Source organism: Podarcis filfolensis (assembly GCF_964270895.1).
Source record: "Podarcis filfolensis genome assembly, chromosome: 9".
NCBI lineage: Eukaryota > Metazoa > Chordata > Lepidosauria > Squamata > Lacertidae > Podarcis > Podarcis filfolensis.
The window spans coordinates 42147398-42171777 of record NC_139610.1 but is presented as its reverse complement, the minus strand read 5'-3'; the positions used below and the strand labels follow the sequence as shown (position 1 = coordinate 42171777).

Genomic DNA, 24380 nt, shown 5'->3' with positions numbered 1-24380 from the left:
GGGAATTTGTGTTTCATAATGCCAGAAAGTTACATGGGCAAAAATATATTTAGCCAAATGATCCTCTCTGTGAGCAGGGGGGGAAGTGTGCAGTTTTTTCAAAGCTTGCACAAAAACATACTTGATTTTGTCTATATTTGGAATTGATATTATCCTCAGGTACTTCCTTCACCTCTGGCTTTAATTACATGATTAATGGGTAAATAAGACTTCGATACCAGCAGAGAGATCCCATGGGGCTCATTGTCCCATCTCACTTGTCACCTGTGAGGAGCTGACCATGAGGAACAAATGTTCAGAGGTAATGAGAACAGGTGCATAAGTCCCAAGCTCCTAGTATTTAATGCACATTAAAACCAAAATTGGACTGCTGATTCACAATTGCAGTTCTCCATTGCCCAGCTTTAGAGTTTGTAAAGCAAGTCAACATTAGCATTCATTGCTAAAAAAAAATCTTTTATAGCTTGTACTTGCATTCCTACCAGCATACTTTCTTTTGATACAAATCACCTGTTTTCTATCTAGTATATATCTTTAGAAATTTGTTTAGAATTGACATTAAAAGAATGAAAGATCTTCCTCTTCCAGCCAAATTTGTAAACACATCTATCCTCATCACGTCCACATACATTTCAATTATTTTATCAGCAGGAGGGAGGAAACGGAAGTGTATCCCAAATGCCTTGCCAGCTCATATTCTATAGGGAAATTCACATGGGGGTTGTCCAGCTGCAAAGCCAGTTAGATATGAGATCAATTGAGAAAGAGACAATCAGAGAATCAGAGAATTATAGTGTTGGAAAGGACCTTGAGGGTCATGTAGTCCAACCCATGCGAATGCAGGAATCTCAACTAAAGCATCCATGACAGATGGCCTCCAACCTCTGCCAAAAAATCTCCAATGAAGGAAAGTCCATGATACCCTGAGGGAGTCTGCTCCACTGTCGAATAGCTCTTACTGTTATTCCTGATGTTTAGTTGCAAGTTCCTCTCTTGTAACTTGAAGCCATTGGTTCAGGTCCTAGCCTCTGGAGCAGGAGAAGACAAGTTTGCTCCATCCTCTATGTGACAGCCCGTAAGATATTTGAAAATGGCTATAATATAGTTTCTCAGCCTCCTCTTTACCAGGCTAAACATACCCAATTCCCTCAACCATTCCTCATAAGGCTTGGTTACCAGTCCCTTTATCATCTTAGTCACCTTTTCTGCACACATTCCAGCCTGTCAACATCCTTCTTAAACTAAGGTGCCTAGAATTGTATGCAGAACTCCAGGTGTTGTCTGATCAGTGCAGAATAGAGTGGTACTATCATTTCCCTTGATCTGGACAAGGGATGCAGCCTAGAATAGCATTCACTTTTTTGATAAGAAGGAGCTAACAGGTGAGGAGAAGACAGAGTGGCCCAATTATCTCAGTCCATGTGTGCAGCATGTGTGATCTTGGTAGCAAAAACCAATATTTCTTTCTTCCTGTGCTGTCTTACTTCCATAACCACTTAAAGGCTCATTCACTCCTGTAAGATACCAGGCATTTGATAAATAAGTAGATAATGTCATACAGCAATGAGCAATCCACATGATGAAATGTACTTTTCAGAGCTTATGACACATTTTGCTCATAGACCAGAAGTGCTGTGGTTTAAAATTCCATAAAAGGTGATAGTTTGTTAGCAGGAAAGCAGGATGAATAATTAGTAGGCTAGCCACAATGTCATTTTTTACTTGCAACAGCACAGGCATGTTAAAAGCAGGCAGCCATTCCAGATCAATTGTACATATGGTGAAAAAGAAGATGTGGGTAGTAGCTCTTCCTGCTCCCCAAAAAAGGCACTGAACCTCATTTTCAAGGTGTTACACTATGCAGTGTAAGTTAGGCCAGTTTTGGGGAAACCACCGCAGCTCTGTAAGCAACGAACCAATTCAGCCATAATATACACCAAAATGAAGGTAAGGAGCTTGGCTACAATAGCTATATAGCTGTGGAAGTTGATCTTTGATGTGTTAACTGCTATAAGGGATCAAGCTAAATACAAAACAAAAGAATGGACAAAATATGGTTTAGAATATTGTTTAATTTTAACCTTTCCATGCATCTTCTTCAAGATTATCACATATTTATTTGTCAACTAATGTTCTATAATTTGGTACCTGGATTCCAAGTAAACTCGCAAATAACACTTATGTGTTCCAAAGGTGTACAAAACTTGCAAACAGATCTCCATGGAATGATAACAATTCAGAAGCAAGAAGCAACCACAATTTCCAAGTTTTGTATCTGAGCCTGCAGATGTCTCCATTTCCAATTTGCAACTAACCCCAGATCCTGTAGCTTCAGATCCAGGTTGTTCTTGCTAACCCTAAAAAACCCATAGTTTCCAGAATTCAGACAACCAAATGAAATATGGTTAGTTTAAAAGCAAAAGTGGAAACTTTCAATTTCATATGGCATACAAAGAAGGGAGAAAGGAAGGGGGAGTATGAGAGCCATAGGATCAGGACAGGTTCATTTACATATCAGAAAACCATGATTTGGCTTCTAATCACACATGTACTGGACTGACATGGAACACTTGGCATGGAATGTTTGAAAAAAGTTCATTATCACCACCAATCTCTTACAATAAAACCTGGGCATGGTTGTACAGATACAAGTTCTCCAAATACTCTGAATACTAAAGGGGGGGGGATCTGCCCATATCAAGCTGTTGAAAGGACTAGCACATCTCCCATTATGACCAACACTCATCTCTTCAGACTGCTACATCAAACTCAGTTATCAGAGCATTTATAATTGTTCTACCTTTTCCTTCAGGAAACCGAAATGTGCTGTGCTGACACCCAACATGTTCTTAACACATTACAAAATCAAGCCTTAAGACATGTTGTTAAGCGAATGATACCTTTACACAACTGCCTTTCAGAAAACACAAGAACTGCATTAAAAAACAAGTCTTTAAATCTTGCTCTGAAGAGGAAAAGTGGTTTGTTTAACCCTCGGTTGCTTTGGTCATCCCATAAACATGAACCCTTTAATGCTGCAGTCTCCAATCATCAGTAAAGAGAAGACGAGAGAGAGACAGAATAGAACAGCTGCAAATACTTCATAATCCTAATAAAATTTGCTTCACAGTACTGCATTCTGTTAATGCAAGAACCAATGAAATCAGAATACCCAGAGGTTTTGGATGGGAGAACTTCAGTACTTGATGCAGCAGTTATATGCAATATATTTTGCAGACGAATTTAGTTTTATTCTCCAAAGAACTGATCCATTAGCTTTACTGAGTTAATCTACAGCACTGCTGACAACCTCTGCTTTTTTATCACATTTTCCCCTCAGAGGAACGCTTGGAACTGGTCATATGTTTATTCTACTAGAAAGTCTCTGACTGTCTGTCCATCTCTCTTCCTCCAGTCTCTCTCTCCCCCCCCCCTCACGTACACCTCAGTTATATAAGCTTATTTATTGGGAAAGAAACAAAATGGAAGGTGATGAAAGGATGTTGACAAAGGTCTTAGAATAAAATATTTGGGGGAGGGATATGTTATTGCTGAGAGCCAACAATAATAAAATCTCAGCAAGCTGTGAAACAATGTTAATGCTGTATGGCAATTTTGTTAGGAGGTTTCTTAGCCAGTACTGCACTGTTTTTAAGAGAAAAAACTTGTTAAGAATAGAAAAAACTAAGCTGGATAGCTACATTTAATGAAATTACCTTCCTTTTTTCTCCTCCCTGACCTACATTATAATGGCTGAGTTAGTACAGAACAAGCTGCTTTAAGTATTTTAACTAAACACAGAAATCTTTCATGTGCATTAGCACATAAAGGCCTATAAGCAGGCTTTCCAAGGCCAGCATGCCAACAGTGCTCTCTAGAGTGCCACACATGCCCTGGTAAAATGACAATTCACCATACTATGCTACACAAGTCACCATATATTGAAGCTGAGGGAGGAATAAAAGATGCAGTTTCTCTGGAAACATCGCAGTGGGACAGGCGATACATTACATCAAGAACCCAGAGTCAGCCAGCACCAGTACTTATTTTTAAGTTGCACGATGGCTGAAGCGCCCATCTAAAATCTTTACTCCATGTACACATCTTATTCCATAAGCTCTGAACATATCCTACTACACAGCAGAGATTTCTCATCCCTGACTTGCCTTCGTCTTCATAAATCAGATTGCCAGAAAACATATTAATATTTCTAAAAGTCCACAAAACCAGGAGGGTCTTCAACAAAGGAGTTTACTGCTGCCACCTACTGTCAACTCACATTATAAAGCAGATAAGAGCATCAGCAAGGGGTACTTTCTACGTGGCATTTTCCCTTCTCAGCAATAGCCGCTATGAAGGACAACCACCATACCTAAAACATGCAAGTGTTTTGGGTGCAATTATATACTATCACATACAAACGTACAACTAATAATAAATAGATATTTGAGGGTTTTCCACACAACACTCCACAGAGATCATCTGGGTGTGGGGGAAAGCAGTTCGTGTGAAAAGCACACAAGGAGTTCTACAGAGAAAAATAAATCTTAAGGTTCTGGGTCAGGAACCATTGTTCTGCTGGAACACTGTGGTTGGTCATCTTTAATCGTGAAAGGGACTTCCAAGACGATCACATAAGGAGCTCTGATGCCTTTGATGGCTAGTAAAGAAGTTAGGAAGAGGCTCGTTCTATTGAACTGTAGCACTGACTGAAGGACATTTACTCGGTGTTTTTCAATACAGTGGAGTACACAGGGCAGATTTTCGAATCAAGGCTGATTTCGTTGATTTGCTCTTGGATAGGCATTCAAATGGCATCAGCATGAGAAACCCCAAGTATCCACATCTGCTCAGGTCAGTGTGGACATTTGCACTTCAAAGCCCTGAAAAAAGTATATGTGTAGTACCCTTTAATGCCACAACTTAGCTTCTGCAGCAGGAATATCACTCCAACAGCAAGGGAGGGCTTCCATCTGGTGAAACATATTCTAAATCGGAACATTATAAGGCTGGCTTGCTTTGCTCAGAAATGTTTGCAGTGCTGTAAGAGAGAGGATGGGACGCGGGTGGTGCTGGGGGTTAAACCACAGAGGCTAGGATTTGCCGATCAGAAGGTTGGCGGTTCGAATCCCTGCAACAGGGTGAGCTCCCGTTGCTCGGTCCCTGCTCCTGCCAACCTAGCGGTTCGAAAGCACGTCAAAGTACAAGTAGATAAATAGGTACTGCTCCAGCAGGAAGGTAAACGGCATTTCCGTGCGCTGCTCTGGTTCACCAGAAGCGGCTTAGTCATGTCGGCCACATGACCCGGAAGCTGTACGCCGGCTCCCTCGGCCACTAAAGCGAGATGAACGCCGCAACCCCAGAGTCGGTCACAACTGGACCTAATGGTCAGGGGTCCCTTTACCTTTTTTAAGAGAGAGGGCAGCTAACAATCAAGGTACTAACACAGCAAGCCAGTGACTTGCTGATTATGTCTAAGAGCAGCAGCTCTTCAAGTTTAGGGATTAAAACCTGTGATGTTGAAAGAATGGTCAAGAATTGAGCTGATTTAACGATGGAGAGGTTTGGGAAAATGAAAGAGAGTCCTCTTCCTTCTTCCAAACCATGAGTGCAAAGGGGGATAAACACATTTTATTGGGAGAAAGTTGTTTTTACTTTCAGAAAATTAGAATTTAGAGACCCTGCTGAGATATGCACCTTACTAAGAAAATTCCCCTTCATAGGAAAACATTTTCCTTTTGAAAGAAGCACCTTTCCCAAGTAAAAAGCTTCACACACTCCATTTACTACTGGGATGCAGTATTTCATGATATCTCTGCCCCAACATTTAAGAAAGGTACTTATCTTGGCACCCTAGTCATACTAAGAGCTTCCATGACTTCATGAAGACCCTTTTAAGAAAGAGCACTTTCAGGAGAACAGACACATTCAACAGAATGGCACTGTCCTATACAATAGGTACAGTGGTACCTTGGGTTAAGAACTTAATTCATTCTGGAGGTCCATTCTTAACTTGAAACTGTTCTTAACCTGAGGTACCACTTTAGCTAATGGGGCCTCCCACCGCCGCGCGATTTCTGTTCTCATCCTGAAGCAAAGTTCTCAACCCAAGGTACTATTTCTGGGTTAGCAGAGTCTGTAACCTGAAGCATCTGTAACCCGAGGTACCACTGTACTCATAAATATTAGGACAACTAGAATATTTTTGACAGAGGTGCTATCATCTGTGCCCTCCCCACAGTGAATGCAATATTGTGCTGCAGGCCAAAGGCTGACACCAGAATATGTTTAATGGCATCCTATAAACACAGCAGTTCAATTAGACCAGCTTCACGGCTATCAAACTAATTATACACAACTGATATTTGCAAATGAGTTCTGGGTTTATACACATGTTTTGCAGTGGACAGATGTTAGCTAAAACAACTGTCAAACAGGTTAGGATTATGTGTAAACTCACCCCCGCTTTTTTTGTTCCATTCAGATAAAACCCAAACATGCAGAACATATATTAGAACGCAGCAAGTAACACTGCAGTATATTCTTTGGCCAGAGACATTTGATACAACATTTTCTCTGTTTATCTTACATGTTTATATTAAACTACTGCAACATTTCACACTTTGGGTAATTGTATAAATTGTATAATCCATGCCATATTTTCCCCACCCTCCTCCCTAAACAGCTTGCACCCACTTCATCCTCTGTCAGTCCTCACCATCTCTTAGTTTTCTGTTATAGAGGCTGTAGGTTCTCACTTAGAGATTATGCATATTCTGGACTGCCTGGATATAAAATATATAGAATTAGATGTTATAAGAGTAGTTGCTTGTTGTCCTGGGTATCTGTGGCCAGGGTAGGTTTTAAAAAAGAAATGAACATTTACACAGAGCAACAATAGTAAATTGGTGCTTAAAACAGAAGTTTGGTGCTAAGGAAGATAACTCATGAGGAAATGGGTTGACCCAAATTTCACAGGTCTCTTCAGTCCCTAACGTCACCTGCCAACAAAGCCACTCTGCATAGGACAAACAGATCAGTCTCTACTCAAAAGAACAAATGGGCACAAACCTACCATAAAAAAATAGCACTATGCAGAAACCAATGTGAGGTCATTTGAATATCCGAAAACGTTTGAATGCAGACCAGAAATTCAAAATTATCTAACAAAAGGAGGTCAAATGGACACTCTAGCATGAAATTGCTAAAGTGGATATATCAGCAAGTTCAATTCTGTCCATTTAGGTCTTAATCAAGATCCCGTTAGTCCTCTCTCACTATTAAATTGACTTATAAAAGCTAAAAAAAAAAAGCAGCTCTTATATCTGAACCAAAGTTTAAAATGACCACTGTTTGTCTGGGTTCACTCACAGTGACAAATTGGCTGCTTTAAAATGGAAAAGAAAGCTTGTGATCTCCAAGCTGCCATGTACATGGCAAAGAAAGGGAGGCAGGATTTCATGAGCCCAATGATCATTCCCATAAGCATCTGCACATAGACATCAACAAAACAAGTTTAGCTAGACAAACCATGATTTCACATTACATCTACGCAGCCAGAGTCATCTTTAAGCATGGGAAATCAAAGAACAGAAGCTATTAAAAAACCCACCATGGGGAGTTTTTTTGTCTATAAAATTTCATAGTCTACATTTTTCACTGGCATGCTTTGAAACCCTGCATAACCTTTTCACAGCTTTATAGGTGATTACTATGCATGCCACATCACAACACTTAAAACAAGCCATTATTCTCACATTTTTCCCCCTAACACATAAACTGCAATTATTGATTTATGAATCAATCAACAATTTTACTTTGATGCTTTTCTGTCAACTGGTAATAATACATTAAAACCTGTGATATAAGCTGTGAGAATGTAGTTTACATAAAGCTTTTACAAACATTGCAAGAAAGCTTAACATTACTGGCAACGTGGATATTTCAATTTGCTCATTCATCTTGCCTACCAGCACTCCTGTGCCTAGGAATGCAACTGGTTTATGGAAACGCAATTCATTACGGAGCGAGTCACACAGCAGTACATTCCTCACTTTTTATTTAAATACACTTGATCATTAAGCATATGACTACATTCACCTTCATGCTTGCACAGCTAAGAGCCTTACATTACTTTCAGTCAGACCCCTCAATTCCAGATGGATTAAAAGGTTACCATAAAAATTCACAGCAGCCTTAATATGTCACACAAAACTTGCTTTCAGAGAGAACCATTTTTAATGGTAGTTAGGTTAAAGCAAATGTTTGGCAGCCTCACAATTGTACAAGGAACCCAACCTGAATACCAACCGAAGCAGTTATTTAAAATGATCTAAACTTAAACTAAGAAATATGGCTGCCTATATTACCTAGTATCTTGTGGAATTTGCGGGATTTAACAAGTTAATTTATATAAAGCATACATATTAACTTTGAGCAGGCTTGAAATGCACTTTTCAAAATCCTACACAAAGAATCTGAAGTTTCTAAGCAATATAAATGTACCGTTCATGCACAGGGGCAAATTGAGCTAATAGATGGGAACAGTCCTTACTACTGCATCATTAAGCTGCAAGCTAAGAAGGATATACTACAAATGATAGTAATGATTATTCTAAGGAAATTACTACAGCCTACTGATCACAAATCCACTTTTAAATAAAAACATTAAAGTAGGTTTTAAAACACATACTTCTACACTCATATTTATTCAGGGCCCCATGGAACAATTATTGCACAGAAAAGCCATAATTAGGTTTCATACTCCTTTTGTACCTAAAACAGTTTGCATAAAGCAAATATATAAGCATTCAGAAGTTTGAGAAGCTAGAAAGGTCACATGGAAAGGTTCTCAATGAGATCAAATTTCTAATGCTGAATAGTTTACCGAGAGAAATCATAAGAGTCTGCTAGATAGACAAAAACATTTTTTTCAGAAACTTAATAATGGTAATTTTGATACCATGAAAGCAACCAACAGCAGACATTTCTCCATGTGAAAAGGTGTGACCTAGATATCTGTGAAATGTCTTAATAGCTGTCTGATTATATAAGCATTTTAAATCCTTCATATGCTATGTAGGAATCGGGAGAAAGGAAAAAGAGAACTCAGCCATATATCTGCATCATCTGAGGTTCCATGACTTGGCACATTCACCAGCCGATCCAGAGCTACCAGCCAATATGTTCGCATAATGTGGTTAGCTATACTTAGTGGTCACAGTAAATGTCCTACATCAAGCATTCATTTGAAAATGTGGAAAAAACATTAAGATGGAAGCATCTCCTGAACTAAATCTAGTTCCATACCTTCACTGCATTACTGAAATTTAATCTAACCAGGTTGGCCGGGAATATAGTTACATGCCCTGAATCAAAATAGTTGCTCCACCAGTCACTTAACCATATTTCACGCATTTATCAAATATGGCCCTCTGCAATAAATAATTTCCGGCCAATATGAAGCAGATAACTGGAAGTGTGTGTACTGAACATGCTTAGGAGAATGAGTGCAATCATGGTGAAAAACCCCAACCGTCAAACCACTGTGAATCTAAACTTATGATATGATCTATCTCTGTAGATCATGGCATAAGTTAGAAGACTGACATGGCTAAATATGACAAGGGATACCCCACCGCGAACCTTCTGGTGGCCTTGTTATATGTCTGATTCCAGTCTAGTCTCTTGAAAGACATCCAGGCATATCCTGAGTTCCTCACACCCTGTAAAAATTAACACATGGAAATTTAGTTTCCAAGTACAGTGGTACCTCGGGTTAAGTACTTAATTTTTTCTGGAGGTCTGTTCTTAACCTGAAACTGTTCTTAACCTGAAGCACCACTTTAGCTAATGGGGCCTCCTGCTGCCGGAGCATGATTTCTGTTGCGTGCTGAGGTCCCCCAAAACACCCCTACCCCAATAACTCACACATCACTCATAAATTTTTGTTTAAGGTTTTTGGCATAGTTTTGGCCACAACTTTATTAAACATACAAATTGTGAGTGGTTGCTTAGGCATTGGTTATGACTATCTGTCCCCCCGCCTGGGGACAGAACTGACTTCCGGGCACCACCGAAAGACAGTGTGGAGGAACAAGATCAGGGATAACTGGAGCTGCGACACAGACCCTCAGCTTCTCCCCGCATGCTCCCATCCACACCATGGCAGAATAATTTGAAGGCAGAGAACAAACTAAGAGGTGGCCAGGTTCAGTTAATGGCTCACTATCACAGCCTTTCATCCTTTTGTTATGCAAACAGGTTGGCCAGTTTTTAGTCATTTTCTCACTAGAATGGGCAAGATGAGAAAAGAGCAGGATGTGTTCATTTCAAGGCCCCTCCCTTTCCTACTAGGAGGCATTAGCTAAACATAATAAAAACCCCAGAATCCCAGTAGGCAGTTGGCTCTGCTAGCTTCAACAGAACTTATCCAACCCTCTCAAGGACCAGCATACACATGCTTAAGGCTAGTTATATCCTTCCGTTTCCATTTCTGCCTTGCAAAACCACAATTAGGTTTTATACTAATTCTAGGTTTCTGTGACAAAATTGCCAAGCTCACTTTTCTACAGGCTTTTAAAAAAAATAGTTAGCTATTTCTGCCACTCTTTAGATCAAGGTGTGTATGTATTGTGTAAGTTGCTGCCTACTTAAATTGTAATTTTACTGTCTGAAGCAGCATTTATATATATTCCATCACTTCTATTTCATATAATAAACTAAGTTTTCTTTATTCCTTTGGTGTGTGGGAACTTCTTGTGGGTAAACACATATTCATAACAAGTGCAAGTCATAACTCCAGCAAAAGATCCTAAACCTCTTGTTGGTATATGGACACACATGAGTGCTTAAACACACATGCTGGTTCATGACCCATACTGTAACACTACACATATCCAGTTTTTGTGTGTGTGCACAACCTGTACATATTTAGATTTGCAATGAACTACCTGCTTTCATTTGTACAAGGGTATGATCTGGTCATACGGTTTCCTGAAAATGCATAGGATGGAGGCAAGGACACAATGATCTCACCACAATATTCTTAGTCACTCACTTACATTGTCTGAAAACTTACTATCCCTATGTGATATACAGTGGTACCTCGGGTTACATACGCTTCAGGTTACACACTCCGCTAACCCAGAAATAGTGCTTCAGGTTAAGAACTTTGCTTCAGGATAAGAACGGAAATCGGGCTTCAGCGGCACGGCGGCAGCAGGAGCCCCCATTAGCTAAAGTGGTGCTTCAGGTTAAGAACAGTTTCAGGTTAAGAACGGACCTCCGGAACAAATTAAGTACTTAACCTGAGGTGCCACTGTATGAGCATTTTGCCATATGTAGTCCCTATATGTATATCAGCTATGGTGCCCCAGAAGCTAACACACCAGGCCTTCTAGTTAACTAATACTAGACTTTGTAGATGTGTGTTGTGTCATATTAAGCAATATAGGTTCTATTTGAAATTAATGAGATGTGGAGTGGGAGGTGGAGAAGAGAACCATGTGTACTACTTGAGTTCCTTGGAGGACAGGGCAATACCAAGGAGGTAGGTAAACTTAATTCAGACATTATGTCAACTCATGGTTAAGGAAGGTAAATAATCAGAAAGAAATCCAGAATTAAAAAAAAAATCCCACCATTGTCTGAAATGGATTTGCAAGTCATGGTTTGTGCTTACTGTACTTTGGTGTAAATATGAACTGACAATCCACAGTTAGAGTCATAGTGTGGCATGATGTCTGAACTGAGCCTCCAGAAGACAACTGACCTAGATTATCTGTTTTCATTTTCATTTTTTATATGTATAATTTTCAAAGAAGGAGAAAACCACCTGAAAATAGCCTTTACACTGCTGCAATCATGCTACAAGTTATACAATTTTATTTTCAGTAGAAATTAATCCCTCCAAATAAACATTTACTGAAGCTATTTGTGGCAGGAGATAGCGACAAAGACAGATTCCACCAATGTTTGCTACAGATAAAGTTATCTGAATCTCATATTAGCAGTTCTGGCTTATCTGACCCCTCCAAAAATTATAATGTCTGAACGACACAAAAATAACAATTAGCTTCTCACTTTCTATTGCCATGATTCCAAATGTGTCAAGGTTTGTCAATTGTGAAAGATAATGAAAATAGTTAAACCTCTCATTCCTTGTTTCTTTTCCCAAAATCCCAAGATTTAAAACTTGAATTAAAAATTGGTTCTGAAAGCTTCTTTTAACTGAATCAAAACAAAGGCAAATATACACAACTACTTTCTCCTAGAACGGACACTATTGTAAGAATAATATTCAGCACAAACAGCCCCAGAAGAGCATTACAGAGCTCCCCAATTCTATCTTTCTGTAACAATAGTAGGAATTAAAATGTGCATTCTGCAGTCAATAAAAGTCTGCTGGAGTATTCTGGATTGACATCTTCTTTTACACATCAAATTAGGACACTGTTTGGCCTCAAGTCATTTCTGATGCAGCCAATCATTCAGTAGCATTGTTGATGCTACTGAGGAATGTCTCACATTTTATAAACAGCCATAAAGGTAAACAGAAGGTAATGTTTAGACTACTGCCAAGAATACCGAATATTTCTATCCATAGAATCATACCAAGGGGTTTTTAAAAAGTGAAAAGAATTGCGTAAATTCAGAAAAAGGCACAAATATGAAGGAAAAGAAAGAAATGAATTACCTTATTCTTATTTTTCATTAGAAAGAGCAGATTTCCTTTCAGACGACACCATCTCTCTCTTGGCTCTGCATGCAAAAGCAGCATCGTATTAATAATAATGATGATGATGAAGATAACAATAAATAATACCCTGCTCTCTTCATATATTTCTTCTTAAAGAAGATGCATTTCTAATGATGTTTAATGGGGAAGTCATTAATGAAAAATCAGCTTCACTTGGCAGCTGACTTATAACATGCTGCTAAATGTCAGATTAACTTCCCAGAAGCTTTCAGTTATCCTGCAGCTGACAGAATTAGAGACTGCAGCATACACTCGATGATGATTTCTTTTGCTTTGTTCCATTTTGCAAAAGGGAACACAGACTGGCTCGTTTGCACGAGACAACGAAGCAAACCTTGCTTCAGCAGATGAACCTTACTGGGAAAACTCAATATTTATTCTTTTCACTGGGTTGTTACAGAATTAATTGATTTATTTTACTCTAAACAACACACACCGTACAGGCAATATTTGGATTATTTTTGTCATTTCTAAAAACATCAACACGGTGGTATGAGGACATAAGCGCAGGATGAGGTCCTCTGCATGGCAGGGTGGGCTAGAATTAAGCTTGTCTTCAGAGATTAACACACTGTGTTAAAAACCAGTGCCAGCCAGAAGCTTTTTAAAGCTGGTCCCCCCATAAGATGGCGTTCAATATAAAAAGGTAAAGGGACCCCTCACAATTAAGTCCAGTCACAAACGACTCTGGGGTTGCGGCACTCATTGGCTTTATAGGCTGAGGGAGCCAGTGTTTGTCTGCTTCCAGGTCTTGTGGACAGCATGACTAAGCCGCTTTTGGTGAAACCAGAGCAGTGCACGGAAACGCCGTTTACCTTCCCGCTGGAGCGGTACCTATTTACCTACTTGCACTGTGTGCTTTCGAACTGCTAGGTTGGCAGGAGCTGGGACCGAACAATGGGAGCTCACCTCATCACGGGGATTCGAACTACCAACCTTTTGATCGGCAAGCCCAAGATGCACAGTGGTTTACCCACAGTGCCACCAGTGTCCCTGTTCAATATAACTAATACCTATTACAACAACAGAGACTTTTATCACTTTAAAAGACCAACAAATCAACTAAGTGTAGTGTAGTCCACAAAAACATATGCCAGGATAGATTTGCTGGTCTTTAAGGTACCAAAATACCTTATCCAAGTTGACAGGTGTGTATAAACATAGTTGTGTTGGAAGAGGGGTTGTAATCAGGCAGGTTACAAGGAAATGAAATGCCGAAAGTACAGACTTGGATATGATAGAACTCAAATGCATCTGAAACCGTTACTGTAACCATTGACAAAGCAAGGCTGAAAACACAAATATCCTGGTATTGGAAGCTAATTAATGTCCCTAGTGAGTTAAAAAAAAACATTAGCCTGATTCAGGCCACAGATAGAAATGAACTTGATGGGTAGGGTAATAGAAAAATCCAACTATCTTCAGAAAACTGATCTCCTACATCAGTTATTGCAAAATAAATGAAATTTCCATATGCTTCAACTGCCTGTTTATCATGAACAGTCCCTGTGTCGTAAGCTCTGTTCCATATTTTTGACTTTTGGGAATCCCTTGTTCAAATATGTTAACAGGCAATACTGCACTACCACTGCCATCCTCCATGGGGTTAAAGCTTCCTCCACATGATCTCTAGAAGTTAAAACTCTGGGTCTACAATCCCATATTTATTTACCTGGGAGTACGGCAAGTCCTACTGAACTCAGTGGGGTTTCATTCTGATTCAACATGTTTAGGACTGCACTGTGAATGGAGATTGGCTGTGTCTCATCTCTAGCACACACTAGAGTGAAATAGTAGGTTAGGCTACATTTTGTACTGCTGATAATATATTCTCTTTTTGCTAGTAGATGTTTTACAGAAAAACAACCATTCTCTTAGCTTGTAAATCACAGGGGTAGGTACAGAGTTCAATGAATAAGGAATGCAGTGGACAATTTACACCAGTATGCAATGGGGAGCAGGGTGAGGCTTGCAAAATTCTCTTTGGCATGAAATCAGGAGAGTTGCACAGAAGGTATTTTTGTCAGTGAAATGTAGGCTGGTATGAATTTCTAGCACTGCCTGCAGCAAAAATATGGGGTTCTATCCATTACTGCCTGTGCAGAATTCTGCTCACACAATGGAACTTTCCATTCCTCTCCTCCCCCTGCAAGCCCCCAAAATTTGCTCCAGAGGGTGCTCCAACTCTCTGCAGCAGATTTTGAGGTGGGAGGCTGCAGGACTCAAGAGAGAAATGAGAAGTTCTGTTGTGCAAGTAGAAATTTGTAACAAAAGTGGAACAACAGCATTAGGTACAACCCATGGGGTATGATATTTTGTGTAACGCATTCTTTCTAATTTTGTCTTGGTTGTTTGAAATGTATGGGGGTGAGTTTATTCTGTTGTTATCTGCTGTTATTTTGTTGATAGTATGTTGCATATGTGAAGTGGATTCTTGATTTATTTATTTTTTACTTGTTCTTGGTTATGTTTTGAATTGTAGGTTTTTTCTCAGTCTTCTTCGGCCCAGACTATGTCTGTTTATTGTCTAAATCGAATTATTTTATCAAACAGGTATTTCCGGCTTGTGAGAATGACCTTGGAGAGTGCCAGCCGTGCCGCGCTCTAGGACCCAGGGTCCTGCTGCTTGCACCTTGATGCCAGCTGACAAATCTTGGAAGATCTGCGGGTCTACGAGACAGTCCTCCCCCACCCTGGGGATCTGCCAGGGTGAATTACCCCCATATCAACCCTGAATTACTGGCATGGCTGAGGTCCGATCGTGTGGGAGTCAGCCATTTCTCACCCCCGGAAACAGGAAGCAGTTATGTTTTGAATTGTGATAGGATGACAATGTGCCATTTAATGTATTTGTTGACATTTCTGCGGGTTGCAAACCACCACATGGAAATGAATGTGGAACAGAGCTAAACAAATTTAAAATGAAACAAAAATGAAAAACAGATCTGAACATTTCAAGCCCAAATATAGTGATGGTTCCAAAGACAATGACAAGATGGAGTGGTTAAGGACAATTTTGTACTCTTACTTGCATTTAAAATAAAAACAAAGAGGAAGGTGTGCAAAATAGGCAAATGCATGCAAATTAGTTCAATTTAAGAGGCCACAGAACTCAACTTTTCTTGGCCCAGAATTAGGTTAGTTCCATTAAGTGTTTTGACCATCTTGTTGTAGTTGTTAGCATCAAACCAAATGTACTGAGGGAAGAACAAGGGCTGGATGTGAAAATGTGTAGGCCTTCCCATTCATTTTAGAAGCTCCTTGCACTGCCTGTGCTCCTAAACATGCATAGCACCCAGAAACTAAGCAGAGGCCTGTTTCTCCCCAGCATGCAAAAAGCGTGCAACTTGATAAGTAGTGTGATATAAGACACAAGAAGAGAACTTCTCTCATTCCGCTATGTAAATTAATCCAGTTAGCAACCAGCAACAGGACTATTACTTTCATCTTTATTTGCACATACCAGTGAGAGTCTAATCCACCATAGCTATGGCAGAAAAGCAATTACTTAGAAGGTGTTTAGGAGCACTCAGCCATTAGCAATGAAGAAAACGGATTATACCAGCAAATCTGTGAATACTAAAACAGTGAGCAGACAACAGCTGCCAAACATACATGCACAGACAATTGCCAATGCCAACTATTTTTACCTATACATTTACCATCCCTTAGCATTCTGCATATGGTCAGTTTTCCTTCCTTGTCAAAACAAGATGATGGCCTTCTAGCCAGAGAAATCAATTCTTTGACATTGTATTGCATCTGGCTGATCGTGAAGAAGATGAAGAGGAAATGGATGATAAGAGGGATGCTAACGAACTGGTTGAAAGTGAGCAAGATCTTTTCAGCAGACAAGGCCAACTGCAACATTAAAACAAAAACATAAAGGTGTAGTTCAAAATTGCATGCTGATGTCTTTCCATAGCTTTTCTTAGGGTTGCCAGCTAGTTGTTGTTGTTTTAATGTACCTGCCTAGCTGCCTGGGATTTCATGTATCGAGTCATCAATAAAATCTGCATAAGCTTCCATATGAACACAACATTTCTGAGTCAAAAGTCCCATTCTTTAAATTTTTGGATGATTGCATATCACAGATGGCACCACTTTAGAAGACACATTCCCTTATGTACAAAAGAGGAGAAACATATCTTCCAAGGTACTGCCTGTCACCTGCAGCTTCGTAAGTGTTCTTATTAGACACAATTAACATATATATATATATATATATATATATATATATATATATATATGGTAGCTCAAAACAGCTAGAGGACAGCAGGTTGAGGAAAAGTGGTCACAAATCCACAGATTTCAATTAGTCTACCTTAAACAGAATACAGCTTTACTTCTATAACCACTTACCTGGCAGTAATCCCACTGAACTCCATTGAATGTACTACGTGTGTGTGTGTGTATGATTGCTTAATCAATTGCTGAATCTTCTAAACAATGAATTAACTAAAAGGTCATAGTTCTAGTTTTTTCTTGAACTGTAGTTCCTGAGTACAGGCAGTTGTGGGGGGTCTTGCTTATCCTAGAGTGAACATCTAATATTGCAACAGTCTAGAAGGTCCCTCTAGCGTCCCTCTTTTTGCTGCTGAACTACAGCTCCCTTCATCACTGACCATTATCCATGCTGGCTGGGGCTTATGGGAGATGCAGTCCAACAACATCTGGGGAACACTGGGGTTGACATTTACATGGTAGATATCATGTTGCAGAGATCAAGTTTGGCCACTTTTTTTAACAACTGGTGCACCATCTTTTTAAAGGCTAAATGTCAGAGACCTTCTAATGTTGTACAATTTCTCAATGGAGATGTGGCCATCAAAAATATTATTAGGTCTTTAGAAATAAGACTTATGCTCACCTCCAAACAACAAAAATGCTGTTCTGCAACCAGTCTGAATATTTTGTTTAGTAATCCATGCCATTTTACAAAAAAAAAACAACAACCCCCCCACACCCAATTCTTATTACATGTTCCCATTCACACCAGATGTGCCCCTTGGTTTTCAGACATGGTGAGTTCAGTGCTGATTAAACTCACACAACAGTACTGCTGCAATCTAATTCACAGCCCTCAAGCCTGCATTTCTTACAACAACCACACTGGGTAATCAATAATGGAACGCCTGGGGTTACATGCAGTTATAACCTTGAAACAGTGCAAGTCAGGGTCCTAAGAGTTACAAACTAGGAGCCCATAGTTTATTTAGAGCATGGTTTCAAAGGAAAGATCTTTGTAGCTCCAGAATCTAGAAATGATCTTAATCGCTATGGAAAAAATGACACTCTTGGCTCCAGGTACCATATAGTGGCTGGGTGAGAAAGGATATATGCAGGTTGATGGAGGCAGACCAAGAGGCAATCACTAGTGGATAAAGCATGAGACTCTCAGTATCAGGGTCATGGATTCAAGTCCTGCACTGATTCCTGCATTGCAGGGTGTTGGACTAGATGACGGTTGTGGTCCCTTCCAATTCTACAATTCTATAATTGCAGCTGCCTATAGTATTAGCACATCTCTCTTCCCTGATGTAAGCACATTTAGCTTGACACCTTCTCTCCCTCCCTCATCAAACAGTAGGGTAAATCAGTTGCTAAAAGACTGAGTAAGATTTCTCCTCTCAACCTGCACTGCCATGGCAGAGTTCTTACCTGATCAAGGGGGAACATGGCAACTAAGATAAATTCAGTTCAATAATATAATCACACTCGGCACAGACAAAAAATAAGAGCAAAGAAAGAATGGCGAGGCCCAACCTTTTTGAGCCTTGAGGCACATTTTGAAATCTAATAAACTGTTGTGGGCATAAAGGTAAAGGTAAAGGGACCCCTGACCGTTAGGTCCAGTTGCGAACGACTCTGGGGTTACAGCACTCGTCTCGCCTTACTGGCTGAGGGAGCCGGCGTACAGCTTCTGGGTCATGTGGCCAGCATGACTAAGCCGCTTCTTTACCTTCCCACCGGAGCGGTACCTATTTATCTACTTGCACTTTGACGTGCTTTAACTGCTAGATTGGAAGGAGCAGGGTCCGAACAACAGGAGCTAACCCCGTTGCGGGGATTCAAACCACCGACCTTCTGAGCTGCAAGCCCAAGGCTCAGTGGTTTAACGCACAGCGCCACCCGCGTCTCCTGCTGTGGGCATAACTCACCACAAACCACATACAACGGGAACAAAAAAACAGGCAACCGCCACTCCTGCGAAGGCCAACTCCACAAATGATCCCTTGCAAAAGGCAAAAGCCTCATGTTAAACAAAATAAAAATAGGAGCAGGGAACCTTGGCAGGTGTCAATGGGAATGTCTGTGGGCACTACACAAACTTCCACTTGAAACCATATAGTTTAGTGAAGGGGGTTTCATCAGACCAGTCTATTGGGGCAGCCGGATCAGAAAAATGGATCAGGAACACCCTTGGAACTTCCCTGACTCATACAATCAGAGTTTGTTGGCTCAGCTTAGAAAGGTTGCCTCACATAGGTACACCCTTAGTATACCAGGAGCTGTGCAAAATGAATTATAGGATGCACTGAGCTGACCACTTCGGATAAACAGAGTTGAAGTTCCCCAGCAATCTGTATTTGTTAATGGGAAAGCTCACTGGCACAGTTGGATCAGGTGAAGTAATGTTTTGCTGCAGATCCAAACAATCCTCTTTATTCACTGATGCATCCACAATAATCACACAGTGGAAGCCAAAAACAGTGTTGCGTAAGTGAGTACTCAAACCAAACTAGAGCAAGCTGTTGAATTTTTTAAAGCTACACCACACTTTATTTGTAAATGTCAGACTCAACAGCTGTCGCCACTAATAAAAACAGACAAACATTGCTTTACTGATACAACCCTAGGTCACAGCCACTCATTCTCGCAACATAACTTTATAAAACCACCATTTCCCTATAAAGCAATCACCTTTCTCTCCCCACCGCACAAAAAATAAAAATAAAAAATGCATCCACCAAGGATCCATATTTCTAGAAAAGAATTTGAATAAATAATAAACAGCATTTTGCTGGTTTAGGATGACTGCCAAGCGGAAGCAGCTTTAAAGCAAAAGCTCAAAGCTATGGCTGCAGGGAGGTCAGCAGTGGCAAAATCAAATGTTCCTGCCTCTTTTCATGGTGATTTGCATAGTACTAAAATAAAGCTTTGAACATATTCTTCCAAACTTTCATTTTTTCCCCAGGCTGAACACTTGGAATCTCTCTTCAGCACTCACAAAATCAGATCTCAGTGTTTCAGTGCTCTACTTAGCTGGGTTTAATTCAAAGCAGTTAGATTTGGTATTAACATTACTGCAAATGTACTTTTTAGATTGCATAGGTTCTCAGTATCTCATAAGTTTTAACTGTTCTGGTTTTCACTGTCAGTCTATTATGGTCCTCCTGTTGCATGAAACCGATTAGTCATTCATTTCTTTAAAAACAAACAAACCATCCCAAGACAATTTTGTAGGTATGTCCTCACGTGAATCAGCTATTCTTTCCTGCCCAATCTAACTTTGCTTTCAGATCAGCAAGTCTTTCATTGGAATCAATCCATTCTCTGTGGACGCAAGTAAATACCCTATGCTAATGATGGATAATATTCCTTTCAATAAATGGCAGCTGAAAGGTATTGGGCCTAGTCACAACGAGACAAAGTAAATAATATGCTTCTATTTATTCCAAATGGAGAGAAACAACACATGACTTATCCTTATGTCCAATTTCTGTTCATACATGCAGCAAACAACTGGTGCAATATAATTACCACCCTAGTAACAAAACACCTACCTAATTCTTGGCCAGTTAGAGTTCAGACAACACAGTTTGGAATATGCAAGCCAGGTGCTTCAAATCATGCCAGGTGCCCTGAATAAAGGTAAAAACCTGAGTGGATTGAGATTTTTAAAGTCCTCACAATGTCCCATAGTGCTTTCATCTCAGCTGTACAACCACAGATGAGTTACAAATGATATTAATATGTAGCTCTTCACTACTTCAAGATTAAGAGAAAAATGTAAACAGCTGAAACTATTTCCGACCGCATTAAGAAGAAACCTTTTAAACGGTCAAAGCATACATAAAATTAAAAACGTTAGGCAAGCTGTGAGATTACTGAACATTTTAAAACGCTATGGTTTGATTGTGATCTATTTAAATTGCCAGAAGATATGGAGTAGCTTGTCATGTTAATGGAGACAAAGTACAAAATTTTAGAGTGTCTTCTACAGTCCAGTAAGATTATGTTCAGAGAAACTGATGGAAATTAAGACTTCCTTCCACTTATTGAACAAAGGACTAATCTTGGCATAGGATTTTCTAAGCTTCAGAACAGCATGTGGGTTTGACTACAGACGGATATCCTTCATAAAGGAAGCAGGTGCCTGATCTAGCACGCTTAAAGCCCTAGATCACAACATTCAAACATATGAAGACAACCAAAGGGGAATTTAAGACATGTAACAGTATAATTCACATATCTTCAGTTTGCTCCTGTGTTATGTAGTGGTATGATGTACCAAACACAAGTGGGAGGAGAAGAGAAATTGCAACACACATTTCAAAAATAAGCAAAAGCTTTCTGGAAGTTCCATTTATTTATTGGATCTTTATATACACCATTTGCCATATGCTCACAGAATGGTGTACAACAAATTGAAACGAACCAATATATATTTCTGAAAATCAGTAGAAATATCCTCATCCTTAACTAAAAAAAAGAGACGATAGCATAAAATAGAAGCAAACTGACCTCAGTGAATCACGCCACCTTCCCACCAAAGCCCTGGAGATAGAGGCATGTCTTCCTCTGCTTCTTGAAAGAATAGAACACTGAGGTGAGAAGACACACCTCAGTGAGGAGATCGTTCCCAAAATTTAGAGCTGTTGAGAAGACTCTGTTGCAATGCTGTCAATAGCAATTTGTCACTTCTTCGGATGGCTAAAGGTGTTACCATCACTTTTATTAATTTTCTATTTATGTTTGTTTCATTGTCAGTTTATATTAAATACAACTTTACCTGTTCAATCTACATTACACGCTCTTTCTCCACCCCCTCCCTATCTCTCATTTATATTACATATGTTTGTCTCATTTTCAATTCAACTGTCCAAATAAATAAAAGGAAAACTAAATGCAGAAGGGTCAGAGCATCTGAAGTAGCAATGGAGTCATGGGGGTAGGGCAGAGAGAAAGTCAGTGCAGGGAGAAAGAAGGACAAGGAGAGCCAGTGTGGTATAGAGGTTAAGAGCAGTAGACTCGTAATCTGGGGAACCAGGTTCGCGTCTCCGCTCCTCCACATGCAGCTGCTGGGTGACCTTGGGCTAGTCACACTTCTCTGAAGTCTCTCAGCCCCACTCACCTCACAGAGTGTTTGTTGTGGGGGAGGAAGGGAAAGGAGAATGTTAGCCGCTTTGAGACTCGTTCAGGTAGTGATAAAGCGGGATATCAAATCCAAACTCTTCTTCTTCTTCAAGGGCAATGCTTATCGGGGGGACGGACCTGTTGCCCTTTCATATTATTATTATTATTATTATTATTATTATTATTATTATTAGGATTATTAGCATAGCCCAACTGTTCTATTTTAAACTTGTTCTCCCTTGTACTGAACGAGTAAAATGACTCATGTTGTTCTCAAATACAATTTTACAGAATGTGTTCTTCTGTGGATAAAGCAGCATGGCCTAGCCTACAATGCTGACAAACAATCAAAGCAACAGCTCTAAAGCAGGCAGGAGCTATCTATATCAGTAATAGGAGAACAGTAAATTTTATAGTGTTTCATTTCCCCTTCATGTTAAACTAAGGCCATAGCACTAACCTCTAGGAGCTGTGTCATTTTGCAGCGATGATGTAACAGTTTCAAGAAATTACAGCAGTAATGCTCAAAATGGAGGTGGGGTTAATGTTCTCCATGACAGTATTTTTTCAAAGCCTATTTTCTGGAATTAGTGTCTTAAGGTGTAGGGGACAGGGGATTTTCAACTCTTACAACTCATCAATATTTGGACACACATCTAGAAGCAAAAAACAACAACTAACCCCCCACAGTTAGCTAGGGACACATCGTTTACTGCCCATTTCTGGGTACTACAGCATGAAATGAAAGTTTTCAGTGTCTTTTCAGTTTACTGCAGAGTGCAATCATTGTTTAAGGCCTCAAGTTTTGATGCTTTATTACTGTGGATATAAACTTTCTCTCCTCTCCACTAAAGTTTACAGCAGCTCTTCTGCTGCTGCAAGACAAGAAATACTGTTATCGGCCACTCCCTGAAATGTACCAGCTATTTCTCCTGGAGCCAAACTATACATTGCAGCACAATGTGCATGAGGGTAGTTGGACACCTCTCTCTTCCATCCCAGAAAAAGCTTCTTCATGAGTTGGGTGATTACAGCAGAGAAGCAACGGGGAGGGGCGCTTAATAAACCCCCACACCAGAAATTCATGTTTACCCCATCATCTCTTATGAAGAAACTTTTCTTACCTCATCTACAAAAAAGCCATCAGGTTATGGTTACATGAATTTGCATTTAATCTGGCCCTAAGTGCTCATCCAGATGCTCTCATTGAGCAGCCAAGTGTCGTCTTTCTTTCCAAACAGTCCAGTATGTCAATGGCTGCCTGGAACTGTGCCATCTCTCCATTTGTCTGGTAGCACCCAACAGACGTGCAGGATGATGACACTGTGGCCAGTCTTTGCTTTAAACCTGGGGCCCCTCTAGGCTAGTGTTTTTTGCAGGTGTAATCTGCAACGTGTCGTTGACACATTAATGATGCATTAGTGGTGGGTTTACACTGGACAACCCATCATTCCATTTCATTAGTTCTGTGATGTTCCCCAGAGTTTTATTATTACTAACATCTGGAGGAGGACTGCTTTGCTATAGAACAACGGAAGTGAGGCCAAAAAAATCCCAGGGTGCTTATGGTATGGAAATTTTAACAGGAAGTTGCAGGGTCCACACTGACTGGAAAGGAAGCAATGTTTGCGAAGCAGGAGCAAACAGTATTGAAAGTGTGATCATATATATCAACCCCAATACCATCATGAGCACAATGAATCATAAATCTACAATAAAAAATACACACAGAGAGGCCCTTAATCCAGCTAGCAGCATTTGAGCTGCCACTGTTTTCTTGCTGCTGCTGAAGCACCAACTAAAACCTCAAAATGTCCATGAAATGGTAGGAAAAACAGCATCATTCCATTTCCTTTCCAGAAACAGCATACAGAAAAGAGGATAGAAAACCCTATATAGGGCCAGTCGTTTCTGTTTCCATATACTGTCCTTGAAAAAAAAGCAGGAAAGAATGTTATTTTCTTCTTAGGAGCATGTTGAAGTTTGAGTTTATGCATACAAAGCATTGGTACAAGCCTGTAGCTCAGGTGAGAGGCGGAGAGAGAAGAGAAATGAAAAATCACCAATGGCTACTTCATCTCATAGTGTGAATTCCACCCACCCACTCAGAGAGCACCATGAACCTCTGCCACGGCACACTATTTGTTTTGAATTTAAGGAGAAGGAGTAATGATGTGTTGAATTAATTACTCCATTAATCAGTCAACATAAATGGATTTTGGAGCAGGATCATCTGGGTGAGAAATTAATTGGGGCAATG

General features: G+C 40.0%; 1 protein-coding gene across 12 annotated transcripts in view; it reads right to left on the bottom strand.

Annotated features, from left to right (window-relative positions):
• INPP4B (inositol polyphosphate-4-phosphatase type II B) overlaps nt 1–24380 on the bottom strand; it is a gene marked incomplete at its 5' end in the record, with an annotated part of 258219 nt that overhangs the window by 192137 nt on the left and 41702 nt on the right. For 3 of the 12 annotated variants that reach the window (XM_083571062.1, XM_083571060.1, XM_083571061.1), the window contains 2 exons: nt 12698–12762; nt 16411–16621. In XM_083571062.1, coding sequence (XP_083427188.1) covers nt 12698–12762; nt 16411–16522 — 177 coding nt within the window. Of the gene's footprint in view, nt 1–12697; nt 12763–13669; nt 13774–16410; nt 16631–17630; nt 17710–21508; nt 21572–24380 lie in introns of those variants that run through there. The other 9 variants (XM_083571055.1, XM_083571067.1, XM_083571068.1 and 6 more) reach the window with 6 other exon arrangements.